At 47.6% G+C, this 25,869-nt stretch overlaps 3 protein-coding genes and 1 long non-coding RNA gene across 4 annotated transcripts in view; all 4 read left to right on the top strand.

Annotated features, from left to right (window-relative positions):
* Positions 1-10,709, top strand: part of TGM1 (transglutaminase 1) — a 35,812-nt gene extending 25,103 nt beyond the window's left edge. The window contains exons 9-14 of the mRNA XM_071420549.1: positions 246-334; positions 3,361-3,514; positions 7,466-7,744; positions 8,841-9,001; positions 9,460-9,596; positions 10,460-10,709. Of these exons, the coding sequence (XP_071276650.1) occupies positions 246-334; positions 3,361-3,514; positions 7,466-7,744; positions 8,841-9,001; positions 9,460-9,596; positions 10,460-10,709 (1,070 nt within the window). The remainder of the gene's footprint in view (positions 1-245; positions 335-3,360; positions 3,515-7,465; positions 7,745-8,840; positions 9,002-9,459; positions 9,597-10,459) is intronic.
* A 712-nt stretch (positions 10,710-11,421) lies between these two features.
* Positions 11,422-15,846, top strand: LOC139586891 (uncharacterized). The gene is made up of 3 exons (XR_011678051.1): positions 11,422-11,622; positions 14,484-14,579; positions 15,803-15,846. It is a non-coding gene; the product is annotated as an uncharacterized lncRNA (long non-coding RNA).
* Positions 15,847-16,482: 636 nt separating this feature from the next.
* NEDD8 (NEDD8 ubiquitin like modifier) lies at positions 16,483-18,875 on the top strand. The gene is made up of 4 exons (XM_071420555.1): positions 16,483-16,640; positions 16,827-16,874; positions 18,089-18,171; positions 18,651-18,875. The coding sequence occupies exons 1-4, from the start codon at positions 16,623-16,625 to the stop codon at positions 18,742-18,744; spliced, it is 243 nt and encodes an 80-aa protein (XP_071276656.1). The 5' UTR covers positions 16,483-16,622; the 3' UTR covers positions 18,745-18,875.
* A 484-nt stretch (positions 18,876-19,359) lies between these two features.
* Positions 19,360-25,869, top strand: part of IPO4 (importin 4) — a 51,141-nt gene continuing 44,631 nt past the window's right edge. The window contains exons 1-5 of the mRNA XM_071420550.1: positions 19,360-19,806; positions 19,894-19,980; positions 20,699-20,766; positions 21,537-21,578; positions 23,179-23,302. Coding sequence (XP_071276651.1) covers positions 19,714-19,806; positions 19,894-19,980; positions 20,699-20,766; positions 21,537-21,578; positions 23,179-23,302 — 414 coding nt within the window. The 5' untranslated portion in view covers positions 19,360-19,713. The remainder of the gene's footprint in view (positions 19,807-19,893; positions 19,981-20,698; positions 20,767-21,536; positions 21,579-23,178; positions 23,303-25,869) is intronic.

Below are 25,869 nucleotides of genomic sequence, written 5' to 3'. Positions count from 1 at the left end.
CCATACTGGTTTATACTGGTTTATACTGGTTTATACTGGTTTATACTGGTTTATACTGGTTTATACTGGGATTGGGATGAACTGGGAGTGGATTTGGGGCCTTTAAAATGGTGAAAAACGGCCCAAAAATTCGAATTTTTTCGGGATTTTTTCGGGGTTTTTTCCCCTTTTCCCGCCCCAAACTGGTCCATACTGGTTTATACTGGTTTATACTGGTCCATACTGGTTTATACTGGTTTTTCCAGGCCTGTTCTGCTGCGGGCCGTGCTCGGTGACTGCGGTCAAGAACGGCGACGTCTTCCTCAAGTACGACACGCCCTTCGTCTTCGCCGAGGTGGGCGGGGCCTCATTATGCAAATGAGGCCGTCACGGGGCTCGTTAGGGGCGGCTCTAAGGCGGGGCTAAAGGGTGGCGGGGGTTGATTATGCAAATGAGGAGGGTGGGGTATGGAAATGAGAGGGCGGGGAGTGAGGGAGGGGAGTGGGGAGAGGAGGGTGTGGCGGGAATATGCAAATGAGGGGTTAATGAGCGGGGGTTGGGAGGTGTAATAATTGTACTAATCAATGGGAACTCGTTAATTATGCAAATGATGATATTTATGCAAATTAACACCGTAATTATGCAAATGATATTTATTCAAATTAACATAATTAATTATGGAAATGATGCCATTAATTATGGAAATGAGCAGGTGAGCAATGAAGGGGTTTGAGGATGGTTTGAGGATGGGTGGGCGTGGCCTGATTATGCAAATGAGGGCTTGGTTATGCTAATTAGAAAGCATACTTATTGATGTAATGGAATAATAATTATGCAAATGATTTCGTTATTTATGCAAATGAGCAGATGAGCAATTACTGCATGGGCATATTGCAGTGGTGGGCGTGGCCTGATTATGCAAATGAGGGCTTGATTATGCTAATTAGGAAGGATAGGTATTGATGTAAGTGGTGTAATATGCAAATGATTTGGGGTTTTATGCAAATGAGCAGATGAGCAATTACTGTGCTGGTGTATTGCGGTGGTGGGCGTGGAGTCAATATGCAAATGAGAGCTTAATTAGGCTAATCAATATGCATAATAACAGTGCTACGGGGTAACAATTGATTATGCAAATGAGAGGGTTAATTATGGAAATGAGCCCCTCAGCAATAACAATCTGCAGGCCCCTTAATGTGGTAGGCGTGGCCTAAATATGCAAATGAGGGCTTGGTTATGCTAATTAGGATGAGTGACTAATTGGGCTGATGATGTCACAATTAATTATGCAAATGAGATCGTTAATTAGCACCTGAACAATTACAGTGCAACAGTGACTTCGATTGGTGGGTGTGTCCTAAATATGCAAATGAGGGCTTGATTATGCTGATTCACAGATGTAACTAATGGTGTGAAGGGGGTGATCATTAATTATGCAAATGAGATGGGTAATTATGGAAATGAGCAGGTGAACAGTGATTGGTGACCTGGCAGCTTGCGGTGGTGGGCGTGCCCTAAATATGCAAATTAGATGCAAAATTATGCAAAAATAACCTGTGGAAAGCGACAAAGTTTGGTGGCTTGTGGTGGGCGTGGCCTAATTATGCAAATGAGACCGGGTGTGGGTTACTAGAGCTAATGGGTGGCGTGCTTAATTAACACTAACGAGGTCATTAAATATGCAAATGAGCAGGTGAGCAGCGGCGTGGTCAGCAGTGGCTTCTGGTGGTGGGCGTGGCCTCTGTATGCAAATGAGACCGGCACAGGTTTGTTACGCTAATGAGGGGCGGGGGTAATGGTGCTAATTAATGGAGTATTACTGAGGTCATTAATTATGCAAATGAGCAGGTTAATTGTGACATGTTAGGGTGGCAAGGGCACTGCCTGAATATGCGAATCAGGGTTTAATGGCACTAATTAGAGGAATAACCAATCCTGCTGGTGAAAGGGGGATTCTTGCTACTAACGGGGTAATTAAATATGCTAATGAGGTGATTAATTATGCTAATGAGGTGTGCTGGTAGCTCCAGGGCCTGGTCCTAATTATACAAACCAGGGCTTAATTATCTTTATTAGGAGGCCTCGTTAATTCCAATGATCAGGGGGCTCATTAGTGGCACTGATGAGCTAATTATTTATGCAAATGAGCTCACAAATTATGCAAATGAGGCTGGTGAACAGTTACAAGCTGCACTGGTGTACATAAACCTAATTACACCAACCTGGGGCTAATTACTCTAATTAGGATCCATATTTAATTCCATTGCTCAGTGGATGATTGGCTATGCAAATGAGCTCATGAATTATTCAAATGAGGCTGGCGAACAGCAACGAGCTGCAAAGGAATCTGTGCTTGACGTCCCTTAATTATGCAAAACCTGGGGCTAATTATGTTAAATAGGAGCCACGCTTAACTCCGTTTCTGACTGGCTGATATTATATGCAAATTAGCTGATAAACTATGCAAATGAGGCTGGTGAACGGCAACAAGTTGCACCCGCATACATAAACCTAATTACGCAAAACCTGGGGCTAATTATGTTACATAGGAGCCACACTTAACTCTGTTTCTGACTGGCTGATATTATATGCAAATTAGCTGGTAAACTATGCAAATGAGGCTGGTGAACGGCACAAGGTTCACCAGTGTACATAAACCTAATTACGCAAAACCTGGGCCTAATTATGTAAATAGGAGCCACACTTCACTCCATTGGAGAGTGGCCGATATTATATGCAAATTAACTCATAAAATATGCAAATGAGCTGGTGAATGGTGACAAGCTGCACCTGCATACATAAACCTAATTACGCAAAACCTGGGGCTAATTATGTTAAATAGGAGCCACGCTTAACTCCTTTTCTGACTGGCTGTTATTGTATGCAAATTAGCTGATAAACTATGCAAATGAGGCTGGCGAATGGCAACAAGCTGCACCCGCATACATAAACCTAATTATGCAGAACCTGGGGCTAATTACCTTAAATAGGAGCCACACTTGGCTGTTGCTGAGTGGCTGATATTATATGCAAATTAGCTGATAAACTATGCAAATGAGGCATGTGAATGGGCTACAGTGTACACAAACCTAATTACGCAAAACCTGGGGCTAATTACCATTACAACAAAACCTAATCAACTATGCCACAGTGAGAGCTTAACGTGTTCATTAATATGCAAATTAGCTCATTAATATGCAAATTAGAGGCAAACCACGACAAGGCAGCGCTGGCGCCATCACCCCCACAGGGGGAGTTTCGCCAGCGCCCTAATTGCCCAAACTGGAGGTTAATTGCTTTAATTACGAACGCTCCTTAATCCTGGTGGTGCGGGCAGCAATTAGGCATGCAAATGAGGCTGCTAATTATGCAAATTGGCAGGTGAACAGCGACAAGGTGTACTGGCAGCGGCAGGCGCACGGCGGCTTCGCCGTGGTGCACGTGGAGCAGGGGGCGATCGGCCGCAGGATCAGCACCCTGGGCGCCGGCTCGGCCGCCAGAGTGGACATCACTGACCAGTACAAGCACCCCGAGGGTCAGTGGGGGACGCTGGGTGACACTGGGTGACCACTGGGTGACCAATGGGTGACCACTGAGTGACCAATGACCAAAAATGGGCAAAAAAAACCGGCTCAAAATGGCCCAAAAATGGCCCAAAATGGCCCAAAATGACCCAAAAATGGCCCTGAGTGACCACTGACCACTGAGCCAAAATGGCCATAAAGTGACCCAAAATGGCCAAAAAACGGCCCCAAAATGGCCCAAAAATGACCCTGGGTGACCACTGAGTGACCACTGAGTGACCACTGGGTGACCAATGGGTGACCACTGACCAAAAATGGGCAAAAAAATCCGGCTCAAAATGGCCCAAAAATGACCCAAAATGACCCAAAATGGCCCTGAGTGACCACTGAGCACTGAGACAAAATGGCCCAAAAGTGACCCAAAATGGCCAAAAAAAGGCCCCAAAATGGCCCCAAAATGACCCTGAGTGAGCACTGGGTGACCACTGGGTGACCAATGGGTGACCACTGACCAAAAATGGGCAAAAAAATCCGGCTTAAAATGGCCCAAAAATGGCCCAAATTGGCCCAAAAATGACCCTGAGTGACCACTGAGCACTGACCCAAAATGGCTCAAATATGGCCCAAAATGGCCAAAAAACGGCCCCAAAATGGCCCAGAAATGACGCTGAGTGACCACTGAGTGACCACTGAGGGACCACTGAGGGACCACTGACCAAAAATGGGCAAAAAAATCCGGCTCAAAATGGCCCAAAAATGACCCAAAATGGCCCAAAATGACCCAAAAATGGCCCTGAGTGACCACTGAGCACTGAGACAAAATGGCCAAAAAACGGCCCCAAAATGGCCCCAAAATGGCCCAAAATGACGCTGAGTGACCACTGAGTGACCACTGAGTGACCACTGGGTGACCACTGACCAAAAATGGGCAAAAAAATCCAGCTCAAAATGGCCCAAAAATGACCCAAAATGACCCAAAAAAGGCCCTGAGTGACCACTGAGCACTGACCCAAAATGGCTCAAAAATGGCCCAAAGTGGCCAAAAAACGGCCCCAAAATGGCCCAAAAATGACGCTGAGTGACCAAGGAGTGACCACTGAGTGACCACTGGGTGACCAATGGGTGACCACTGACCAAAAATGGGCAAAAAAATCCGGCTCAAAAGTGGCTCAAAATGGCCCAAAATGACCCAAAAATGGCCCTGAGTGACCACTGAGCACTGAGACAAAATGGCCCAAAAGTGACCCCAAATGGCCAAAAAAAGGCCCCAAAATGGCCCAAAAATGACGCTGAGTGACCAAGGAGTGACCACTGAGTGACCAATGGGTGACCAATGAGCAAAAATGGGCAAAAAAATCCGGCTCAAAATGGCCCAAAAATGATCCAAAATGGCCCAAAAAAGACCCTGAGTGGCCACTGACCACTTACCCAACATGGCCAAAAAACGGCCCCAAAATGGCTCCAAAATGGCCCAAAAATGACGCTGAGTGACCACTGAGTGACCACTGAGTGACCACTGAGGGACCAATGACCAAAAATGGCCAAAAATTCCGGCTCAAAATGGCCCAAAAATGACCCAAAATGGCCCAAAAATGGCCCAAAAAGACCCTGAGTGACCACTGAGCACTGACCCCAAATGGCCAAAAAATGGCCCCAAAATGGCCCTGAGTGACCACTGAGTGACCAATGATCAAAAATGGCCAAAAAATCTGGCTCAAAATGGCCCAAAAATGACCCAAAATGGCCCAAAATGACCCAAAAATGACCCTGAGTGGCCACTGAGCACTGACCCAAAATGGCTCAAAAATGACCCAAAATGGCCAAAAAACGGCCCCAAAATGGCCCAAAAATGACGCTGAGTGACCAAGGAGTGACCACTGAGGGACCACTGAGTGACCAATGGGTGACCACTGACCAAAAATGGTCAAAAAACCCGGCTCAAAATGGCCCAAAAATGACCCAAAATGGCCCAAAATGACCCAAAAATGGCCCTGAGTGACCACTGAGCACTGAGCCAAAATGGCCATAAAGTGACCCAAAATGGCCAAAAAACGGCCCCAAAATGGCCCAAAAATGACCCTGGGTGACCACTGAGTGACCACTGAGTGACCACTGGGTGACCAATGGGTGACCACTGACCAAAAATGGGCAAAAAAATCCGGCTCAAAATGGCCGAAAAATGACCCAAAATGACCCAAAAATGGCCCAAAATGACCCAAAAATGGCCCTGAGTGACCACTGAGCACTGAGCCAAAATGGCCCAAAAGTGACCCAAAATGGCCAAAAAACGGCCCCAAAATGGCCCAAAAATGACGCTGAGTGACCAAGGAGTGACCACTGAGTGACCAATGGGTGACCAATGAGCAAAAATGGGCAAAAAAATCCGGCTCAAAATGGCCCAAAAATGGCCCAAAATGGCCCAAAATGACCCAAAAATGGCCCTGAGTGACCACTGACCACTGAGCCAAAATGGCCAAAAAAATGGTTAAAAATGGCCAAGAAATGGCCCAAAAATGGCGCCAAAATGACCATAAGTGACCACTGAGTGACCACTGAGTGACCACTGACGTAAAATGGCCAAAAAAACTGGCTCAAAATGGCCCAGAAATGACCCAAATTGGCCCAAAAATGGCCCAAAATGACCCTGAGTGACCACGGAGTGACCGCAGGATCAGCACCCTGGGCGCCGGCTCGGCCGCCAGAGTGGACATCACTGACCAGTACAAGCACCCCGAGGGTCAGTGGGGGACACTGGGTGACCAATGGGTGACCAATGGGTGACCAATGGGTGACCACTGACCAAAAATGGGCAAAAATGGCCCCAAAATGGCCCAAAAATGACCCTGAGTGACCACTGAGTGACTGTGGGGTGACCACTGAGTGACCACTGACCCCTGAGTGACCGAACCCTTGACCATTGACCCAACCATTGACCAATGACCCAACCAATGACCCAACTCTCAACCAATGACCAATGACCCCTTGACCAATGACCAATGACCCAACCCTTGACCCAACTCTCAACCAATGACCCCTTGACCCAACCAATGACCCAACCCTTGACCCCTTGACCAATGACCAATGACCCAAACAACAATCCCTTGACCCAACCCTTGACCCAATGACCAAACCAATGACCAATGACCCAACCCTTGACCCCTTGACCAATGACCAATGACACAACCAACGATCCCTTGACCCAACCCTTGACCCATTGACCCAACCGATGACCCAGCCCTTGACCCCTTGACCAATGACCAATAACCATTGACCAATGACCCAACCCTTGACACCCTTGACCCCTTGACCAATGACCAATGACCCAACCAATGACCCCTTGACCCAACCCTTGACCCAATGACCCAACCCTTGACCCAATGACCCAACCAATGACCCAACCCTTTACCCCTTGACCCAATCCTTGACCCAATGACCAAACTGATGACGAATGACCCAACCCGTGACCCCTTGACCCAATGACCAATGACCAATGACCCAACCAATGACCAATGACCAATGGCCAAAGACCAATGACCCAACCCATGACCAATGACCAATGACCCAACCAACAATCCCTTGACCCAACCCTTGACCCAATGACAAAACCAATGACCAATGACCCAACCAATGACCATTGACCCAAACCTTGACCCCTTGACCAATGATCAATGACCCAAGCAATAACCAATGACCCAACCCTTGACTCCTTGACCCAATCGTTGACCCAATGACCCAACCGATGACCAATGACCGTTGACCCAACCAATAACCAATGACCCAACCCTTGACCCCTTGACCAATGACCATTGACCAATGACCCAACCCTTGACCCCTTGACCCCTTGACCAATGACCATTGACCAATGACCCAACCAATGGCCAATGACCAAAGACCAATGACCCAACCCTTGACCCAACCCTCAACCAATGACCCCACCAATGACCAATGACCATTCCCGCCAGGCTCGGAGGAGGAGCGCCGCGCCGTCAACGCCGCCACCTCGCACGGCTCCCGCCCTCGCCAGCGCGGCCCGACCTCGGCCGGAGAGGTCACCCTGACCGTCGGCTCCGGCCCGGCCGTGGCCGGAGCCGAGCTGGACCTTCGGGCAGTGGTCAAGAACCAGGGGGCGGAGCCTCGGACGCTGCGGCTGCGCTTCTCCCTCTGCGCCGTGCGCTACACGGGCGTGGCCGGGGCCGCCTTCCGGCAGGAGCAGCACCGCCGGACGCTGCCGCCGGCGCAGGGTGAGCCGCTGGTTTATACTGGGAGGGACTGGGAGGGGAGAAATGGGGGAAAAACGGTGAAAAAACGACCAAAAACGGGGAAAAAATGGGGAAGAAAGGGGTTAAAAATGGGGGAAAAGGGATTTGGGGTTACTGGTTTGTACTGGTTTCATACTGGTTTCATACTGGTTTATACTGGGAGGGACTGGGAGGGGGTTTTGGTGGGTATTTGGGGGGTTTTGGGTTACCAAAAGGGGGAAAATCAGTGTTAAATTCGTTATTTGATACTGGTTTGGTACTGGTTTCTACTGGTTTAGAATGGGAGGGGACTGGTTTATACTGGTTTGGACTGGGAGGGGGTTTTGGGGCGGTTTGGGGCGGTTTTGGGTCAGGGAAAAGGGTGAAAAATGGGGGTTAAATTCTATATTTGATACTGGTTTGGTACTGGTTTGATACTGGGGTGTCCCCAATGTCCCCTGGGGGTGTCCCTGATGTCCCTTTGAGTGTCCCCAGTGTCCTTTAGGGTGTCCCTGACCTCCCTGGCGGTGTCCCCAATGTCCCCAAACAGAGGACACGGTGACAATGACCGTGAGCCACACCAAATCCCAGCCCCACGTGGGTCCCCAGTGTCCCCAATGTCCCCAGTGTCCCCAATGTCCCCAGTGTCCCCAATGTCCCCAAACAGAGGACACGGTGACAATGACCGTGAGCTACTCCAGATCCCAGCCCCACGTGGGTCACCAGTGTCCCCAGTGTCCCCAATGTCCCCAAACAGAGGACACGGTGACAATGACCGTGAGCTCCACCAAATCCCAGCCCCACGTGGGTCACCAGTGTCCCCAATGTCCCCAATGTCCCCAAACAGAGGACACGGTGACAATGACAGTGAGCCACACCCAGTACCAGCCCCACGTGTGTCCCCAATGTCCCCAATGTCCCTGAACAGAGGACACGGTGACAATGATGGTGACCTACACCAAATACCAGCCCCACGTTGGTCACCAGTGTCACCAATGTCCCCAAACAGAGGACACGGTGACAATGATGGTGACCTACACCAAATACCAGCCCCACGTGGGTCACCAATGTCCCCAATGTCCCCAATGTCCCCAAACAGAGGACACGGTGACAATGACCGTGAGTTACTCCGAGTACCAGCCCCACGTGGGTGACCAGGACGCGCTGAAGCTGACGGTGGCGGCGGCCGTGCAGGAGACGGGGCAGGTGCTGGCCAAGGAGCTGCTGGTGCGGCTGCACACGCCCGAGCTCACCCTGACGGTAACGAAAAAACCCTGAGAAATATTCGGGGTGACCCCAAAAATGTGGGGTTTGGGGAAGGTTTTGGGGTTTTTTTTTGTTCAGGAGAGGGGGAAGAGGATGAAATCTCCATTGGTGTTAATGGGGTAGACCTGGTGTCCATCAATCACCATTGGATTTAATAGGGTAGACCTGGTGTCCAAAATTCCCCATTGACTTCAATGGGGGTAGACCTGATGTCCAAAAATCCCCATTGACTTCAATGGGGGTAGACCTGATGTCCGTCACTCCCCATTGACTTTAATGGGGTAGACCTGGTGTCCAAAAATCCCCATTGACTTCAATGGGGGTAGACCTGATGTCCCTAAATCCCCATTGACTTTAATGGGAATAAAAAGTGGTGAAAAATGGGGATTTTTTGGGTTAAAAAACCCGGGATTTTTTTGGGGTGAAAAATGGGGATTTTGGGTCTCCCCCAGCTGCTGGGCCCGGCCGTGGTGGGCCAGGAGGTGCCTGTGCAGGTGGTTTTCCAGAACCCTCTACCGGAGCCGCTGACCGGAGCCTCGCTGAGGATGGAGGGCGCCGGGATCTCCTGTCCCAAACCGGTGTCACTGGGGTGAGACTGGGATGGACTGGTTTATACTGGGAGGGGGGAAATGGGGGAAAATGGTGAAAAATGGGTGAAAAAAGGATGAAAATTGGGTAAAAAAAGACAGAAAAAGGACGAAAAATGGGTAAAAATAGGGTTAAAAAAGGGTTACATTTGGAATTAAGGTTACTGGTTTGGACTGGGAGGGACTGGGAGGAGGGAAATGGGGAGAAAATGGACAAAAAATGGGTAAAAAATTGGTGAAAAATGGACAAAATTGGGTAAGAAAGGGTTAAGAAAGGGCTAAATTTCGATTTGGGTTACTGGTTTATACTGGGAGGGACTGGGAGGAGGGAAATGGGGAGAAAAGGGTGAAAAATGGTTAAAAATGGGCAAAATAGGGAAAAAATGGGCAAAAAAGGGTTAAGAAAGGGTTTTAAAGGGGTTAAATTTGGAATTAGGGTTACTGGTTTATACTGGGAGGGACTGGGAGGGGAGAAATGGGGAAAAATTGTGAAAAAAGGACCAAAAATGGGTAAAAATTCGTAAAAGATGGGTAAAAAATGGGTAAAAAAAATGGGTGAAAAAGGGTTAAGAAAGGGTTAAAAGGGGATTTGGGGTTACTGGTTTATACTGGGAGGGACTGGGAGGGGAGAAATGGGGGAAAAGGACAAAAAATGGGTAAAAATGGGTAAAAAATGGGTAAAAAAGGGTAAAAAATGGGTAAAAAAAGGGTTAAAAGGGGGTTTGGGGTTACTGGTTTGTACTGGTCCATATTGGTTTACACTGGGGGCATCACTGGGATGAACTGGGACCAGTTTACCTCAAACTGGGAGCCTGTTTGATCCATACTGGTTCTTACTGGTTGATCCTGGTCGGTCCCCGCGCAGGTCGGTGGGGGCGGGGCAGACGCTCCGGCTCAGCCAATCAGTGACGCCGCTTCGGGCCGGACAGCGCCGCCTGGCGGCCACGCTGGAAAGCGCAGCCCTGCCCCCCTTGACGGGCAGCGTCCAGTTCAACGTGGCTGCTGGGGATACTGGGGATACTGGGAGCACTGGGAACCTGACTGGGAATGCTGGGAGTGGCGGGAGGAGGAGGAGGAGGAGGAGGGGGAGGCCGGGAGGAAGCACGGGGGGGTGAAGGGGGCGAGACTGGGAGCGCTGGGAGGGGGTTTGGGGTTACTGGTTTGTACTGGGAGCGCTGGGAGGGGTCACTGGTTCATACTGGTCCGTATTGGTTCATACTGGGAGCGCTGGGAAGGGGTTTGGGGTTACTGGTTTGTACTGGGAGCCGTACTGGGAGCACTGGGGGTGGTCACTGGTTCATACTGGTCCATGCTGGATAATACTGGGAGCACTGGGAGGGGGTTTGGGGTTACTGGTTTATACTGGGAGCCGTACTGGGAGCACTGGGAGGGATCTTTGGTCCATATTGGTTCATACTGGGAGCACTGGGAGGGGTCACTCGTTCATACTGGTCCATGCTGGTTCATACTGGGAGCACTGGGAGTGGTCACTGGTTCATACTGGTCCATACTGGGAGCACTGGGAGCCATTTCGGACCATACTGGGAGCACTGGGAGGGGTCATTGATCCATACTGGTCCATACTGGGAGCACTGGGATTCACTGGAAGGGGTCACTGGTCCATACTGGTCCATACTGGGAGCACTGGGAGGGGTCACTGGTCCATACTGGTCCGTACTGGGAGCCCCAGTCCCTCCCCACCTTCTCCCCATGGCGTCACCGCGCCGCGCTGACGTCACTTTCCCGCCCTTTAATAAAGCGCAGTTCAAAAGCACCACGAGTGACGTCATTTAATGGGCGGGGCGTTCTCTGGGGGGACCCGCTGGGGATTGGAGGAAGCGGCGGCCAATGGGGAGCGGGCGCGGCGCGGGGAGATGACGTCACTCCGCGCGCGCCGCCCGTGTCGCCGCCGCCGCCATTACCGGAGGGAGCCGAGAGCGGCCGGGAGAGCGGCGGGGCCGGAACGGAAGTGACGTCAGAGAGAGAGCGCGCGGGAAAACGGCTGGGGATGGGCGGGAGTGACGTCAGGTGAGGGGGGGCGGACTGGGAGGGACTGGGATTAAACTGGGAGGGACTGGGAGCAAACTGGGAGGGAAACTGGGATGGACTGGGAGGAAATGGGGGGGAACTGCGGGATACTGGGATGAACTGGGAGGGAACTGGGGGATACTGGGAGGGACTGGGAGGGAACTGGGATGAACTGGGAGGGACTGGGAGGGAACTGGGATGAACTGGGTGATACTGGGATGAACTGGGAGGGACTGGGAGGGAACTGGGAATGAACTGGGAGCTCACTGGGCCAAACTGGGGTGAACTGGGAACTCACTGGGATGGACTGGGAAGGAACTGGGCCATACTGGGATGAACTGGGAACTCACTGGGATGAACTGGGGCCATACTGGTCTTAACTGGGAGGAACTGGGACGAGCTCTGGCCATACTGGGATAAACTGGGACTGAACTGGGATGGACTGGAAGGGGACTGGGCCATACTGGGCTGAACTGGGATGGACTGGAAGGGCCGTCCTGGTCCATACTGGTCCATACTGGTCCATACTGGTCCATACTGGTCCATACTGGTCCATACTGGTCTCTCACTCCCCCCTCTGTTCTCCCCCCCAGCCCCTCCCCCTCCCTGCGTTTGGCCCTGGCTGGGGCCTGGTGGGCTCTGAGGGGGCGTGGCCTGTCAGGGCGCGGTCCCGGTGGGCGTGGCCTGGATGGGCGTGGCTGGGGGCGGCTCCTGGCGCTGCTGGAGGCCGTGGGGGGCGGGGCCCCAGCGCTGCTGCGGCCCCGGCACCGGGCGGGGCTCACGCTGGGGCTCAAGGCTCAGGTAGGCCACGCCCACTTCTTGCTAAGCCACGCCCACTCACCCACAGACCACGCCCACCCCGTGGTGGACCACACCTTGCCCATTGTGGTTATAAATTACTTTAGGCCACACCCACTTGATGGAAAGCCACGCCCGCCCATCTAAACCACGCCCATCATAGCTATTAGAGTGGTTAGGCCACGCCCACCCCGCTAAACACTGCCCATTGTAGCCTATTATGTACTTAAACCACGCCCTTTTTGTCTAAGCCACGCCCACTGGTGTATAGACCACGCCCTCCCAGCAAACCCCCACCCACTCTCCTTTTAAGGGCCCCTCTTGTCTCTAAGCCACGCCCACCCCTTTAAACCCCACCCCTGCCCTTTTATGGGCATGGAAGCTCCAGGCCACTCCCCCCAAGTCCCTCCCCCACCCTGGCTCCCTCCCCCCTCCCCCCCAGGTAGTGACGTCATTGCTGCGGGAGCTTGGCCCCTCCCCCGCCGTGCTGGACGCGCTGGATTGGCTCTTCCCGGAGGGGGCGGGGCCAGAGGACGGCCACGCCCTCGGGGTGAGAGTGGGAGGGAACTGGGAGGGAACTGGGAGGGGATTTGGGGTTACTGGTTTATACTGGGATGAACTGGGACGGACTGGGACCATACTGGGATGAACTGGGATCAAACTGGGAGGGAACTGGGAGGGGATTCGGGGTTACTGGTTTATACTGGGATGAACTGGGACAGACTGGGATGAACTGGGATCAAACTGGGAGGGAACTGGGAGGGGATTTGGGGTTACTGGTTTATACTGGGATGAACTGGGATCAAACTGGGAGGGACTGGGATGAACTGGGGGGGACTGGGATCAAACTGGGAGGGAACTGGGAGGGGATTCGGGGTTACTGGTTTATACTGGGATGAACTGGGACAGACTGGGACCATACTGGGATGAACTGGGATCAAACTGGGAGGGAGCTGGGCCCTACTGGGAGGGCACTGGGATGAACTGGGAGGGCTCTGGAGCCAAACTGGGATGAACTGGGACCAAACTGGTTTAAACTGGGAGCTCTGAGCCCCCTCTAACCCCTCCCAGAGGGGCGTGGCCACTCCTAGCCCCACACCCATATATGGTTAAAAGGGGCGTGGCCACTCCCAGCCTCACCCCCTCCCTACCCGCACCCATATAAGGCCAAAGGGGGCGTGGCCTCTCCCAGCCCCACACCCATATATGGTTAAAAGGGGCGTGGTCTGACTCAGGCCTTGCCCTCCCTCAGACGCTGCAGGGCCGGCCCCTGGTGGGCGTGGCCGAGGAGCACTTCCGGGAGCAGGTGCTGGGAATTCTGGGAAGTGGGCGGGGCCTGGAGGCCTTCCTGCAGGTGAGACCAGTATAAACCAGTATGGGCCAGTAATTCTACCCCTTAGCCCTCCCAGTATAAACCAGTAACCCCAAATCCACTCCCAATCCCTCCCAGTTCACTCCCAGTATAGCCCAGTGATCTCCCAATCCCTCCCAGTATAAACCAGTATGGCCCAGTTCCATCCCAGTAACCCCAAATCCCCTCCCAGTTCCCTCCCAGTCCCTCCCAGTACCCTCAAACCCCATCCCAGTATAAACCAGTAACCCCAACTCCCCTCCCAGTCCCTCCCAGTTCCCTCCCAGTTCATCCCAGTACAAACCAGTAACCCGAAACCCCCTCCCAGTACAAACCAGTCCCTCCCAGTACCCTCAAACTCCATCCCAGTACAAACCAGTAACCCCAAATCCTCTCCCAGTTCATCCCAGTACCCTCAAACCCCATCCCAGTATAAACCAGTAACCCCAAATCCCCTCCCAGTCCCTCCCAGTTCACTCCCAGTATACCCAGTGATCTCCCAGTCCCTCCCAGTATAAACCAGTAACCCCGAATCCCCTCCCAGTTCCCTCCCAGTGACCTGAAACCCCATCCCAGTATAAACCAGTGACCCCAAATCCCCTCCCAGTCCCTCCCAGTTCCCTCCCAGTTCCCTCCCAGTTCATCCCAGTCCAAACCAGTGACCCCAAACCCCCTCCCAGTCCAAACCAGTCCATCCCAGTTTCCCCATTAGGAGTACGGTGCGCGGTTCCGCCGTTCCCTCGGGAACCTTTTCCTGGAATTTTTGTTCCGCCTGGAGAGCGCCCTGCCCCCCCCCGACCTGCCTCAGGTGAGGAAAGGGGCGGGGCTTAATGGGAAACCACGCCCCTTTTGCCTTATATGGGAATGGGTGAGGGAAATGAATGGGGATGGGGGAAAATGAATGGGAATGACCCCGAATTAACAGAAATTGCAGAAAATTCGTCCACAATTAGGAAGAATCAATAAAAAATAAGGGAAAATGATGCAAAATTTACCAAAATTATTGAAAGTTCAATTAGTGAAAATTAAATTATTTTAATTCTTTTTATATTATTCAATTAGTTTAATATTATTCAATTATTATTTAATTATTTATTTTAATATTATTTAATTATTTATTTATTATTTTAATATTATTCCATTATTATTAAAGTATTTATTTCAAAATTATTTAACTATTTTAATATTATTTAATTATTTTTATATTATTCAATTATTTTTATATTATTCAATTATTTTCATAATTTTCAATTATTATTTATTTCTTTCAATACTGTTTAATTATTTTAATATTATTTTAATATTATTCCATTATTATTAAAGTATTTATTTCAAAATTATTTAACGATTTTAATATTATTTAATTATTTTTATGTTATTCAATTATTTTCATATTATTCAGTTATTATTGAATTATTTCTTTCAATATTATTTAATGACTTTAATATTATTTTAGTATTATTCCATTATTATTTAACTATTTCTTTCAAAATTATTTAATTATTTTAATATTATTTAATCATTTTAATATTATTCAATTAGTGAAAATTCAACCAAAATTCAGCTACAGCTCACCTTAAATTAATAAAAATAACCAAAATTGTTTATTTTGTATTAAATTATATTAAGACATAAAATTCGCCCAAAATAAATGAAAATCATCCAAAACTCATCCAAATTTAACCAAAATTTTCTAAAATTCATCCGAAATTAACAAAGATCAGCCAAAATTACCATAAGTGGCAGAAAATTTAGCCAAAATTAAGAAAAATCAACTGAAATTAAGAAAAGTGACAAAAAACCACCAAAAATGAGGAAAAATTTAACAAAATTCAACAAAAATTTGACCAAAATCGAACAAATTCATGAAATTCACCAAAAAATTCACCCCAAAATAATGAAAAGAATCCAAAATTTACCAAAATTGCCCAAAACCCTCACAATTCCCCCAAAATTGACCCAAAGCCTCTCATCCTCCCCAGCCCCGCCCTCTTTTCTTAAGCCCCGCCTCTCTTACCTTATATGGCACAGCTGGACCAGCTCTGTAGAAGCCACGCCCCTCCGGGCTGTAAGACACGCCCCCTCCCTCGCCTGCAGCGGTATTTTGCTGAGGTTCGCCACGCCCACCCAGGTAGGCGGGACTTAAAGGGGGTGGGATGGGCAAAATGCAAATTAGATCATTAACTTGCCATAAACTCCGCCCACAGCGCCTTTGCTGCACCCACTTCCACCTAAGAAAACCACGCCCATGTAAGTAGCCACGCCCACAAGTCCCACCTCTTAATTTTTTGCTAATTAGGCTCCTAATTAATGTTTAAAAATTCATTAATTCAGGAGAAAGCCCCGCCCACGTCGCCGTAGGCTCCGCCCCCTTCGCTTCTCCCCCTACCGTGAGTGGGGCAGTCCATTATAATAAGGGGGAGGCTGAAGCAGCCAATGAGGTTTTTGGGGTGATTTTGGGAGGATTTTGGCAGCCGAGCAGAGCGAGGAAAGTTAGGACGCCTGGTGTGACGTCACTGAGCGTTTCACCGGCAAAATTTGGGGTTAAAAGAGGCTTTTTTGCGATTTCCCCCCCGGCGAATCAAAATGGAACAGCCTAGTCAAGGCGGGCTGTAACGCCGTTGATTGACAGCGCATTTAACCAATGAAGCGCGTTCAGTGTCCAAAAGCAGTCCGAGAACTACAACTGCCGCCATTTTTACTGCTGGCAAGGGGCGGGCAGAGCGTTGTGATTGGCTGAAAAACCGGAAGCGCTTCGGCCGCCATTTTAGATTTTGGCACTCCGGGTATTGCGGGCGGGGCTTCGCTTCCGCTTCCGCTCGGCGGCTCCGAAGGCGCCGCAGCCGCCACGATGCTCATCAAAGTCAAGGTATTTTTGGGGTGAAATCCGCGGATTTCGGGCAAAGTTTAGCATTTCCCGCCTTTAGCGAGCGGGGAGGGGAGGCGCGGAGGGGATTTGGGGTGAAATTCGCGGATTTTGGGGCGGTTTTTGGCGGGAGGGGGAGCGTGAGGGGAGGGCGCGCGGTGCATTGTGGGAACATGGCGCCCCCTACAGACGCTGACGGGCAAGGAGATCGAGATCGACATCGAGCCCACGGACAAGGTGAGCTCCCAGTTTGGACCAGTATAAACCAGTATGGACCATTAGGGGTCGGTAAGGAGCGGGTTAAGGGTGGGGGGAAGCCCCGGGGGGCTCCCAGGTTGGTCCCAGTAAGGGGGAGGGGCGTCCTAGAATGGCCCACTAAGTTCCAGTTCATCCCAGTATGGCCCAGTCCCCTCCCAGTTCATCCCAGTATGGTCCAGTTCCTTCCTAGTGCCTCCCAGTTCATCCCAGTATGACCCAATGGCCTCCCAGTCCCTCCCAGTATGGCCCAGTTCTCTCCAAGTCCTTCCCAGTCTCTCCCAGTCCCTCCCAGTAATAACCAGTCCTGCCCAGTCGCCTCCCAGTCCATCCCAGTCTCTCCCAGTTCATTCCAATAACCACAAATCCACTCCCAGTAACTCCTAATTTGGCCCAGTTCCCTCCCAGTTCCTCCCAGTGCCTCCCAGTAAGGTCCCACTGCCCCCCAGTTCATCCCAGTTCCCTCCCAGTTCCTCCCAGTATGACCCAAAGTGGTCCCAGTCCCTCCCAGTAACCCTCAGGAACCTCCCAGTTCCCTCCCAGTCCCTCCCGGTTCCTTCCCAGTCCATCTCAGTAACCCCAAATCCTCTCCCAGTAACTCCCAGTATGACCCAGTCCTCTCTCAGTCCCTCCCATTTCAAACCAGTGACCCCCCCAGTATTAACCAGTATGGCCCAGTTCCCTCCCAGTGCCCCCAAACCCCATCCCCGTATAAACCAGTAACCCCCAATCCCCTCCCAGTTCATCCCAGTCCTTCCCAGTCCCTCCCAGTATGGTTCAATCCCTTTCCCAGTCCCTCCCAGTATTCCCCAGGAAGGTCCCAGTTCATCCCAGTATGGTCCAGTCCCTCCCAGTTCCCTCCCAGTCCCTCCCAGTTCCCTCCCAGTCCCTCCCAATCCCTCCCCCCGCCATCACCCCTTTAACGCGGTCCCCACCCTCCATCGCCCTTTTAAAACCATAGACGAGTCCTCCAACGCTGCCAGCCCGCCCTTTAGCGGCGCCCACTTCCGGCGGCGCTCCGCCACACTTCCCCATCTCTATGACCCAAAATGGCGGCGCCCATATTTTTATACCTCCAAAACCTCCAGATATGCCCAAAGTTGCCCAAAATCTCCCCAAATGTTCCTAGATGTGCTCGGGTGTGCCCCAGGTGTTCCCCAGATGTGCCCAGATGTGGTTTTTTTTTTGTGGCGCAGGTGGAGCGGATCAAAGAGCGAGTGGAGGAGAAGGAGGGGATCCCCCCTCAGCAGCAGCGGCTGATCTACAGCGGCAAGCAGATGTAGGCGGGGCTTAAAGAGGGGCGTGGTCACGGCTGGGCAGGGCTTAAAGGGAGGGGCGTGGTCATAGGGAAAAGGGGCGGGGTTTAATTTGGGAGACCTGCGGTAAAAATAAGGAAATTGTGGTTAAAATGGAGAAATTTGGGTTAAAATCGCAGCAATAAAGTTAGAATGGTGGCTGGGGGTGGGGCTAGAAAGAGAGGGGCCTAAAGGGGGAAGAGCTTTAAGGGCTTAAAAATGGGAAAATTTGGGTTAAAATGAGGAAATTTGGTTAAAATGGTGGGTGAGGGCAGGGCTTAAGTGGGAGAGGCCTAAAGGGGTTAAAAATGAGGGAATTGAAATTAAAAATGGGAAATTTTGGGGTTTAATTGGGTGGGTGGAGCATTGGGGGCGGGACCTAAGTTGGTGTGATGTCACAGCGGGGCGTGTCTCAAATTGGGTGTGGCCTAAGTGGGTGTGGTCTTTCTGACTCCTCCCCCAGGAACGATGAGAAGACGGCGGCCGACTACAAAATCCAGGGGGGCTCCGTCCTCCATCTTGTGCTGGCCCTTCGAGGGGGCGTGGCCAGGCTCTGAGGGGGCGTGGCAAAGTTTAGATCACACCCCCTTTCCCTTTAAGCCATGCCCACTCGCATTTCCCCTATCCCTGAGGTCATTTCCTGTTCATGGATCCGTTATTATTTAATAAAGGTTCGCTGATGACGTCAGCAGCGTGTTTGTGACGTCATAGGTGTGTCAGTGATGTAATTTCTTGTTTAAAATTTGCAGTGGTCCCCACTTTTAGACAACATTGCTCTTTTAAGGTGGCATTGCCCTTTTAAGGGTGTTGCCACTTTAAGGGTTATATGAGCCCCACCGATGGTATTGCCCTTTTAAGAGCCTTACAAAAATCCCCAATTTTGCCTAAAATTTCAAATTTTAGCCCCAAATTATCATCTCTTAACTTCAAAGTCATAATTTTCACTCTAAAAATCACAAATTGGGCTTTTTTACTTCTCAAATTTTCATTTTTCACCTCAGAATCTGAGGTTTCACCCCCAAAATCCAATTTTGTGGCCAGGAAATAACCAAAATCACCACTTTTGGACCCAAAATCAACATTATGATTCCAAAGCAAACTTTTCAGCCCACATTTAACTGTTTCAGCTTCAAAATTTCAACATATACCCCAAAACTCTCAATTCACTCTTTATTAACTCACAATTTTCACTCTTTATCCTCGTTTTTTCCTCAAAAAATTACTTTGAACCCCAAAATCCCAGTCTTTTATATCCAACATTTTTTCTTCCCCTTTTCTCCCCTTTTAACCCCCAAATTCCAATTTCTGACCCCAAATTCTCAATTTTTATCCGCAAACCGCCCAACTTTTGTCCAATATTGTCACTTTTAAACCCCAAAATCGCCTTTTTCCACCATCGCCCCTTTAAGAACGGTCCCCAGCCCTTACCACCCCTTTAAAACCATAGAGAAGTCCTCCAGGACGGCTAGAGCAGAAGACTTCCGGCGGCGCTCCGCCCCCGCTTCCGGTTTACTCATTGTTTCAAAATGGCCGCCCCCTCCTTTTCCAAAATGGCGGCGCCCGCATTGGAGCAGATCCTGACGGATCTCCTGGAGCCCGACAGCGCCGGGATCCGCCAGGTGCCTCGAATTTCTCCAGATTTCCGCAAATTTGGGTGAATTTGTGGATTTTTGGTGGTTTTGCTGAATTTTGGGGTTTTTTTCCAGGCCACGGAGCGGCTGCGGGAGGCGCTGGAGGAGCCGGAGGGGCCCGAAGGCCTCGCGGAGCTGCTGAGGGGGGCGGGGAGGCCGCAGGTCTGAGGGGGGGAAATTGGCGGGAATTTGGGATTTTTGGGGAAAATTTGGGGATTTTGGGGAAAAATTCGGGGGGTTTGGGGGGATTATGTGGAGAATTTGGGGAATTTTCTGGTGAATTTGGGGTTTTTGGAGGAAAATTTGGGAGGAATTTTGGGGTTTTGGAGGATCTTGGGGGGAAATTTGGGGGAATTTTGAGGGGAAACTTTGAAGTTTTGGGCAAAAAATTCGGGGGAATTTGGGGAATATTGGGGGGATTTTTTGGATTCTGGATGGAATTTGGGGATTTTGGCAGAGAATTTTGGACAATTTGGAACATTTTTGGGGAAATTTGGGGATTTTTGTAGGGAATTCGGAGGTTTTGGGCAGGAATTTGGGGCTTTTTTAGGAAAAACTTGGGATTCTTAGGAAAGTTTTGGGGAAAATTTAGGGATGTGGGAGGAATCTTGAGACTGAGGGCGGGATTTGGGGGGAATTTTGGGATTTGGGAGAAAATCTGTGAGGAATTTTTGGGTTTTGGGGTGAATTTGGGGGATCTTGAGTGGATTTTGGGGGGAAATTTGGGGGATTTTGTGACAAATTTTGGGGATCCTGAGTGGATTTTGGGGGGAATTTGGGCCATTTTGGGGCTCCCAGGTGGATTTGCGGGTTCCCAGGTGAATCTGGTGGATTTTGGGGTGAATTTTGGGGTGAATTTGGGCCTTTTTGGGGCTCCCAGATCCGACAGTTGGCGGCTGTTCTGCTCAGGAGGCGCCTCAGGAAACTCCCCCAGGAGTTGATTGACAGGTGGGCGGAGCCTGGGCCCCATTGGGATCAACGGGAGGGGGCGTGGCTTGGGTAAAATGGGAGGGATTTAAGCCCTATTGAACTCAATAGGAGGGGGCGTGGCTTAGTAGCCATTGGAGTTAATAGGATGGGCGTGGCTTAGAAAAAAATGGGCGGAGTTTTAGCCCTATTGAACTCAATGGGAGGGGGCGTGGCTTAGGAGCCATTTAATTCTATGGGAGGGGGGTGGCTTAGGAAAAATAGGCGGAGCTTCAGCTCCATTAAAATCAATAGCGGGGGCGTGGCTTAGGTGCAATTGGAGTTAATGTGAGGGGCGTGGCTTAGAGAAAATAGGGCGGAGCTCCAGCTCAAGTATGATCAATGGAAGGGGCGTGGTTTAGGGAAAGAGGGTGGAGCTTCAGCCCCATTAAAATCAATGTGAGGGGGCGTGGCTTAGTGGCTATTAGCTTTAACAGAGGCGTGGCTTGTGCCCAATTAGAATCAATGTGGAGGCGTGGCTTCAGAAAAGGGGCGTGGCTTAGCCTCTATTTATTAGAGATGGTGATGCTTAATTAAAGGGGCTATTTAGTGAGTGGGCGGGGCTTAAAATGGGCGTGGCTTGATTAATTAATGCGTGGGAGTGGCTTAATCAATAAATAAAGGGGAGGGGCTTAAAATAAGCAAAGTTTTGCTTGTGGGGGCGTGGCCTGACCATAAATGGTGCTAAAGAGGTGTGGTTTGACATATATGGTAATAAGGGGCGTGGCTAACTCTGACTCCGCCCCCTTCAGGCTTCCGCATGTCGTGGTCGAGGCCTTGGAGCGAGAGACGGAGTGAGTGGAAAATTCCAGAAAAATCCCCAAAATTTCCCCAAATTTTCCCAAAATTTGGAAAATTTTTTGCGGTATTGGGGGAGAAATGGGGAGAAGGGAGGGACTGGGGAAAAAATTGGGGGAAAATTGAAAATTGGGGGAAAAAATTTTGATTTTGGGGGGGAAAATGGGGATTTTTTACTTAAAAATGGGATTTTTTTGGGGATTTTTGGGAATATTGGGAAAAATGAGAGGTTTTCACCAAGAAACTGGGAATTTTTGAGGGAAAATGGGAATTTTTGGGAAAAAAATTGGGAATTTTAATTGAAAATCGGAATTTTTGTGGTAAAAAAGGAGAATTTGGGGAGGAAAATTTGGGAATTTTAGGAAAAATTGAGATTTTGGCCAAAAATTTGGGATTTCTGGGGAAAAGGTGAAATTTGGTGAAAAATTTAGGATTTCTCAATGAAAATTGGGAATTTTTGGGAAAAAATTTAGAATTTTTGAGAAATATGAGTTTTTGGACAAAAATTTGGATTTTTACACAAAAAATGTGAATTTATGTTATAGAAATTAAAATTTTAGACAAAAAATTTGGATTTTTGAATAAAAAAGGGAATTTTGGGGTGAAAACTGTGGGATTGTTCAATGAAAATTGGGAATTTTGGGGGAAAATTCAGAATTTTGGGAAAATGGGAGGTTTTGGCTTAAAATGTGGAATTTTGGGGGTAAAATGGGAATTTTTGGGGAAAAAACTGGAAATTTTGGGGAAAAAATAGAATTTTGAAATGGGAAAATGGGGATTATGGGGAGAAAATTTGGAATTTTGGGAAAAATAAGAGAATTTTGGTGGTGAAAATTGGGATTTTTGGGAAAAAATGGGGAATTTTGGGGTCAAAATCAGAAATTCTGGATTAAAACCAAAAATTTGGGGGAAAAAAAGAATTTTTGGACAGAAAATGAAAAAAATAACCCCCAAAAAAGGGAATTTTTTGACTAAAACAAAGCTGATTTTTGTGAAAAAAATCTGATTTTTTTTCTTAAAAAATTGAATATTTTTTATCCCAAATTTTGGGGATTTTGGGAATTTGGGAATTAATTTTATTGGGAGTTTATTTTTGGGGGGAATTTTAGGGTTCAAATCGGAATTTTGGGACAAAAAGGGGGAATTTGGGGGAAAAATTTGGAATTTTTTGAATAAAAAAGGGGATTTTTTACTAAAAATTGGGAATCTCATCCAAAAGTTTGGGAATTTGGAGAATTTGGAGAATTAAAATTGGGAATTTTGGGTCAAAAAGGGGGCACATGGGGAAAATGGGCATTTTGTGGATGAAAATTGGGAATTTGGGGAAAAATGAGAAATTTGGGAAAAAAAGAATTTTTGGGCTGAAAATGATAAATTTCTCCAAAAAAAATCTGAATTTTTCACTGAAAAAAGCCAATTTTGGTGAAAAAAATGGGATTTTTTTTGCTAAAAAATGGGATTTTTTTGGCTTAAAAATGGGATTTTTTTGCTAAAAAATGGGATTTTTTGGCTTAAAAATGGGATTTTTTAAGCCAAATTTTAGGATTTTGGGGGAGTTTTGGGATTTTTTGGGAATTTTGGGGTTTTTCTGCCCAGTTCTTGCAGCAGAGGGGCCCTGGGGCAGCTCGGGGCGAGGCTGCTGCTCCTGGGGGGCCCCAAATTCTGGGAACCGTTGGAAAAATGGATCCAGGAGGCGGCGAGAGACCCCCAGAAAATGGAGGTGAGAAGCCCAAAAATTGGGGAATTTAGGAAAATATTAAAATTTTTTAAAAGCCCAAAAAAATGAGGGAAAAAAAAGGGAAAAAATCCTTTAAAAAATGGCAAAAATCCGAAAAAAAACCCACAAAAATGGTAAAAAAAATTCAAAAATTGCTTTAAAATCCCTCTCAAAAAATTGTTTTAAAATCCTAAAAAGTTTTGAAAAAAATCCTCCCAAAATTTGGAATATTATCTGGAAAATGCTGGTAAAATGTTCTCAAAAAAATCCCCAAAAAATCCCAAAATTCCCAAAAATATTTCCCCAAAAATTTTCAAAAAATTGCCCAAAAAATTCCCCAAAATAAAAAAAAATCCCAAAAATTTCCTGCAAAATTCCTCAAAAAATCACAAAAAAATCCCTGAACACCCCAAGATTAAAAAATTCCCAAAAATATCTTAAAAATCCCCAAAAAATTTTGAAAAAAAATCACGAAATTGTCTCAAAAAAATCCTAAAAATTAGCCCAAAAATCCCCATTAAAATCCCCAAAATTATTCAAAATTCCTGTAAAATTCTCCAAATTACCCAAAAAGTAAAAAACCAAAAAAAAAACGCTGGAAAAAATTCAAAACACCTCATAAAAATCCCATAAAAATCCCCTAAAAAATCCAAAAAATTCCCTTAAAACCCGACGGAAAAATGCAATAAAAAGCAGAAAAATCCCTCAAAAAATAATAAAAAATCCCTGAAAATACAGAAAAAAATGAATAAAAAATTCACCAAAAATTCTTAAAAAAATTCGGAAAAAAACCCCAAAAATCCCTCCTGAAATTGCCCTGAAAATTCCCCCAAATTGTCCAGAAAATTGAAAAAAATCCCAAAAAAATTCTCCAAAATTTTTGCAAAAATTCTCTAAAAAAATCAGAAAAATTCTCCCAGAAATATTCTTAAAAAATTTGTAAGAAAATCCTTAAAAAATCTCAAAAATAAAATCCAAAAAATCAAATAAACATCAGAAAAATTCCCTCAAAAAACCTCTGAAAAATCCTTTAAAATTTCCCCCAAAAATCCTAATTTTTTCTTATAAAAATGCCAAAAAATCAACCAAAAAATCAAATAAAAATCAGAAAAGTTCCAAAAATAAAATTAAGAAATTCCCTAAAAAGTTCCCTAAAAAATTCTGAAAAAATCCCCCAAAAATTCCCTCTAAAATCCCAAAAAATCCTTAAAAATTCCAAAAAATCAACAAAAAAATCATAGAAAAATCAGTAAAATTCTCAAAAAAATGCAAAAAAATCCCCCAAAAAATAATTAAAAAATCCCTAAAAATACAGAAAAAATTCATTAAAAATTCACCAAAAATTCTAAAAAAATAATTCTGAAAAAAAACCCCAAAAAAATCTAAAGAAACCCCCAAAAATTTTTAATTTTGTTTCAATTTTTTTTCTGTCCTTCAGGGAGTGCTGGGCGTTGTGGGCGTGGCCTTGGCCGTGGCTGGCCCCGCCCTCTCCCCTCAAGGCCCTGCCCTCGGGGAGGGGGGAAACACCCCAGAAAAATCCCCCCAAAAAATAATAAAAAACCCCTAAAAATACAGAAAAAATTCATTTAAAATTCACCAAAAATTCTAAAAAAATAGTTCTGAAAAAAACCCCAAAAAAATCTAAAGAAAACCCCAAAAATTTTTAATTTTGTTTCAATTTTTTTTCTGTCCTTCAGGGAGTGCTGGGCGTTGTGGGCGTGGCCTTGGCCGTGGCTGGCCCCGCCCTCTCCCCTCAAAGCTCTGCCCTCGGGGAGGGGGGGGGAAACACCCCAGAAAAATCCCCCCAAAAAGTGATAAAAAATCCCTAAAAATACAGAAAAAATTCATTAAAAATTCACCAAAATTCTAAAAAAATAATTCTGAAAAAAAACCCAAAAAAATCTAAAGAAAACCCCAAAAATTTTTAATTTTGTTGCAATTTTGTTTCTGTCCTTCAGGGAGTGCTGGGTGTTGTGGGCGTGGCCTTGGCTGTGGCTGGCCCCGCCCTCTCCCCTCGAGGCTCTGCCCTCGGGGACGGGGGGAAACACCCCAGAAAAATCCCCCCAAAAAATAATAAAAAAACATCCCTAAAAATACAGAAAAAAATTCATTTAAAAATTACAAAAAATTCTACAAAATATTAAAAAAGAAACCCCAAAAAATTGTGAAAAAAAACCGCAAAAATTTTAAATTTTGTTGCAATTTTTTTTCTGTCCTTCAGGGAGCGCTGAGCGTTGTGGGCGTGGCCTTGGCCGTGGCTGGCCCCGCCCTCTCCCCTCGAGGCCCCGCCCTCCTGGGGGGGAATTTCAACTTTGAGGCGAGGGGGGGAAACACCCCAGAAAAATCCCCCCAAAAAATAATAAAAAAAATCCCTAAAAATACAGAAAAACTTCATTAAAAATTCACCAAAAATTCTAAAAAAATAATTCTGAAAAAAACCCCAAAAAAATCTAAAGAAAACCCCAAAATTTTAAATTTTGTTGCAATTTTGTTTCTGTCCTTCAGGGAGCGCTGGGCGTTGTGGGCGTGGCCTTGGCCGTGGCTGGCCCCGCCCTCTCCCTGCGAGGCCC

This window comes from Agelaius tricolor, unplaced genomic scaffold, assembly GCF_023055355.1.
Source record: "Agelaius tricolor isolate 1412-34295 unplaced genomic scaffold, bAgeTri1.0.p SCAF_149, whole genome shotgun sequence".
In the NCBI taxonomy this organism is placed as follows: Eukaryota; Metazoa; Chordata; class Aves; order Passeriformes; family Icteridae; genus Agelaius; species Agelaius tricolor.
This window is presented reverse-complemented; position numbering and strand designations above follow the sequence as displayed.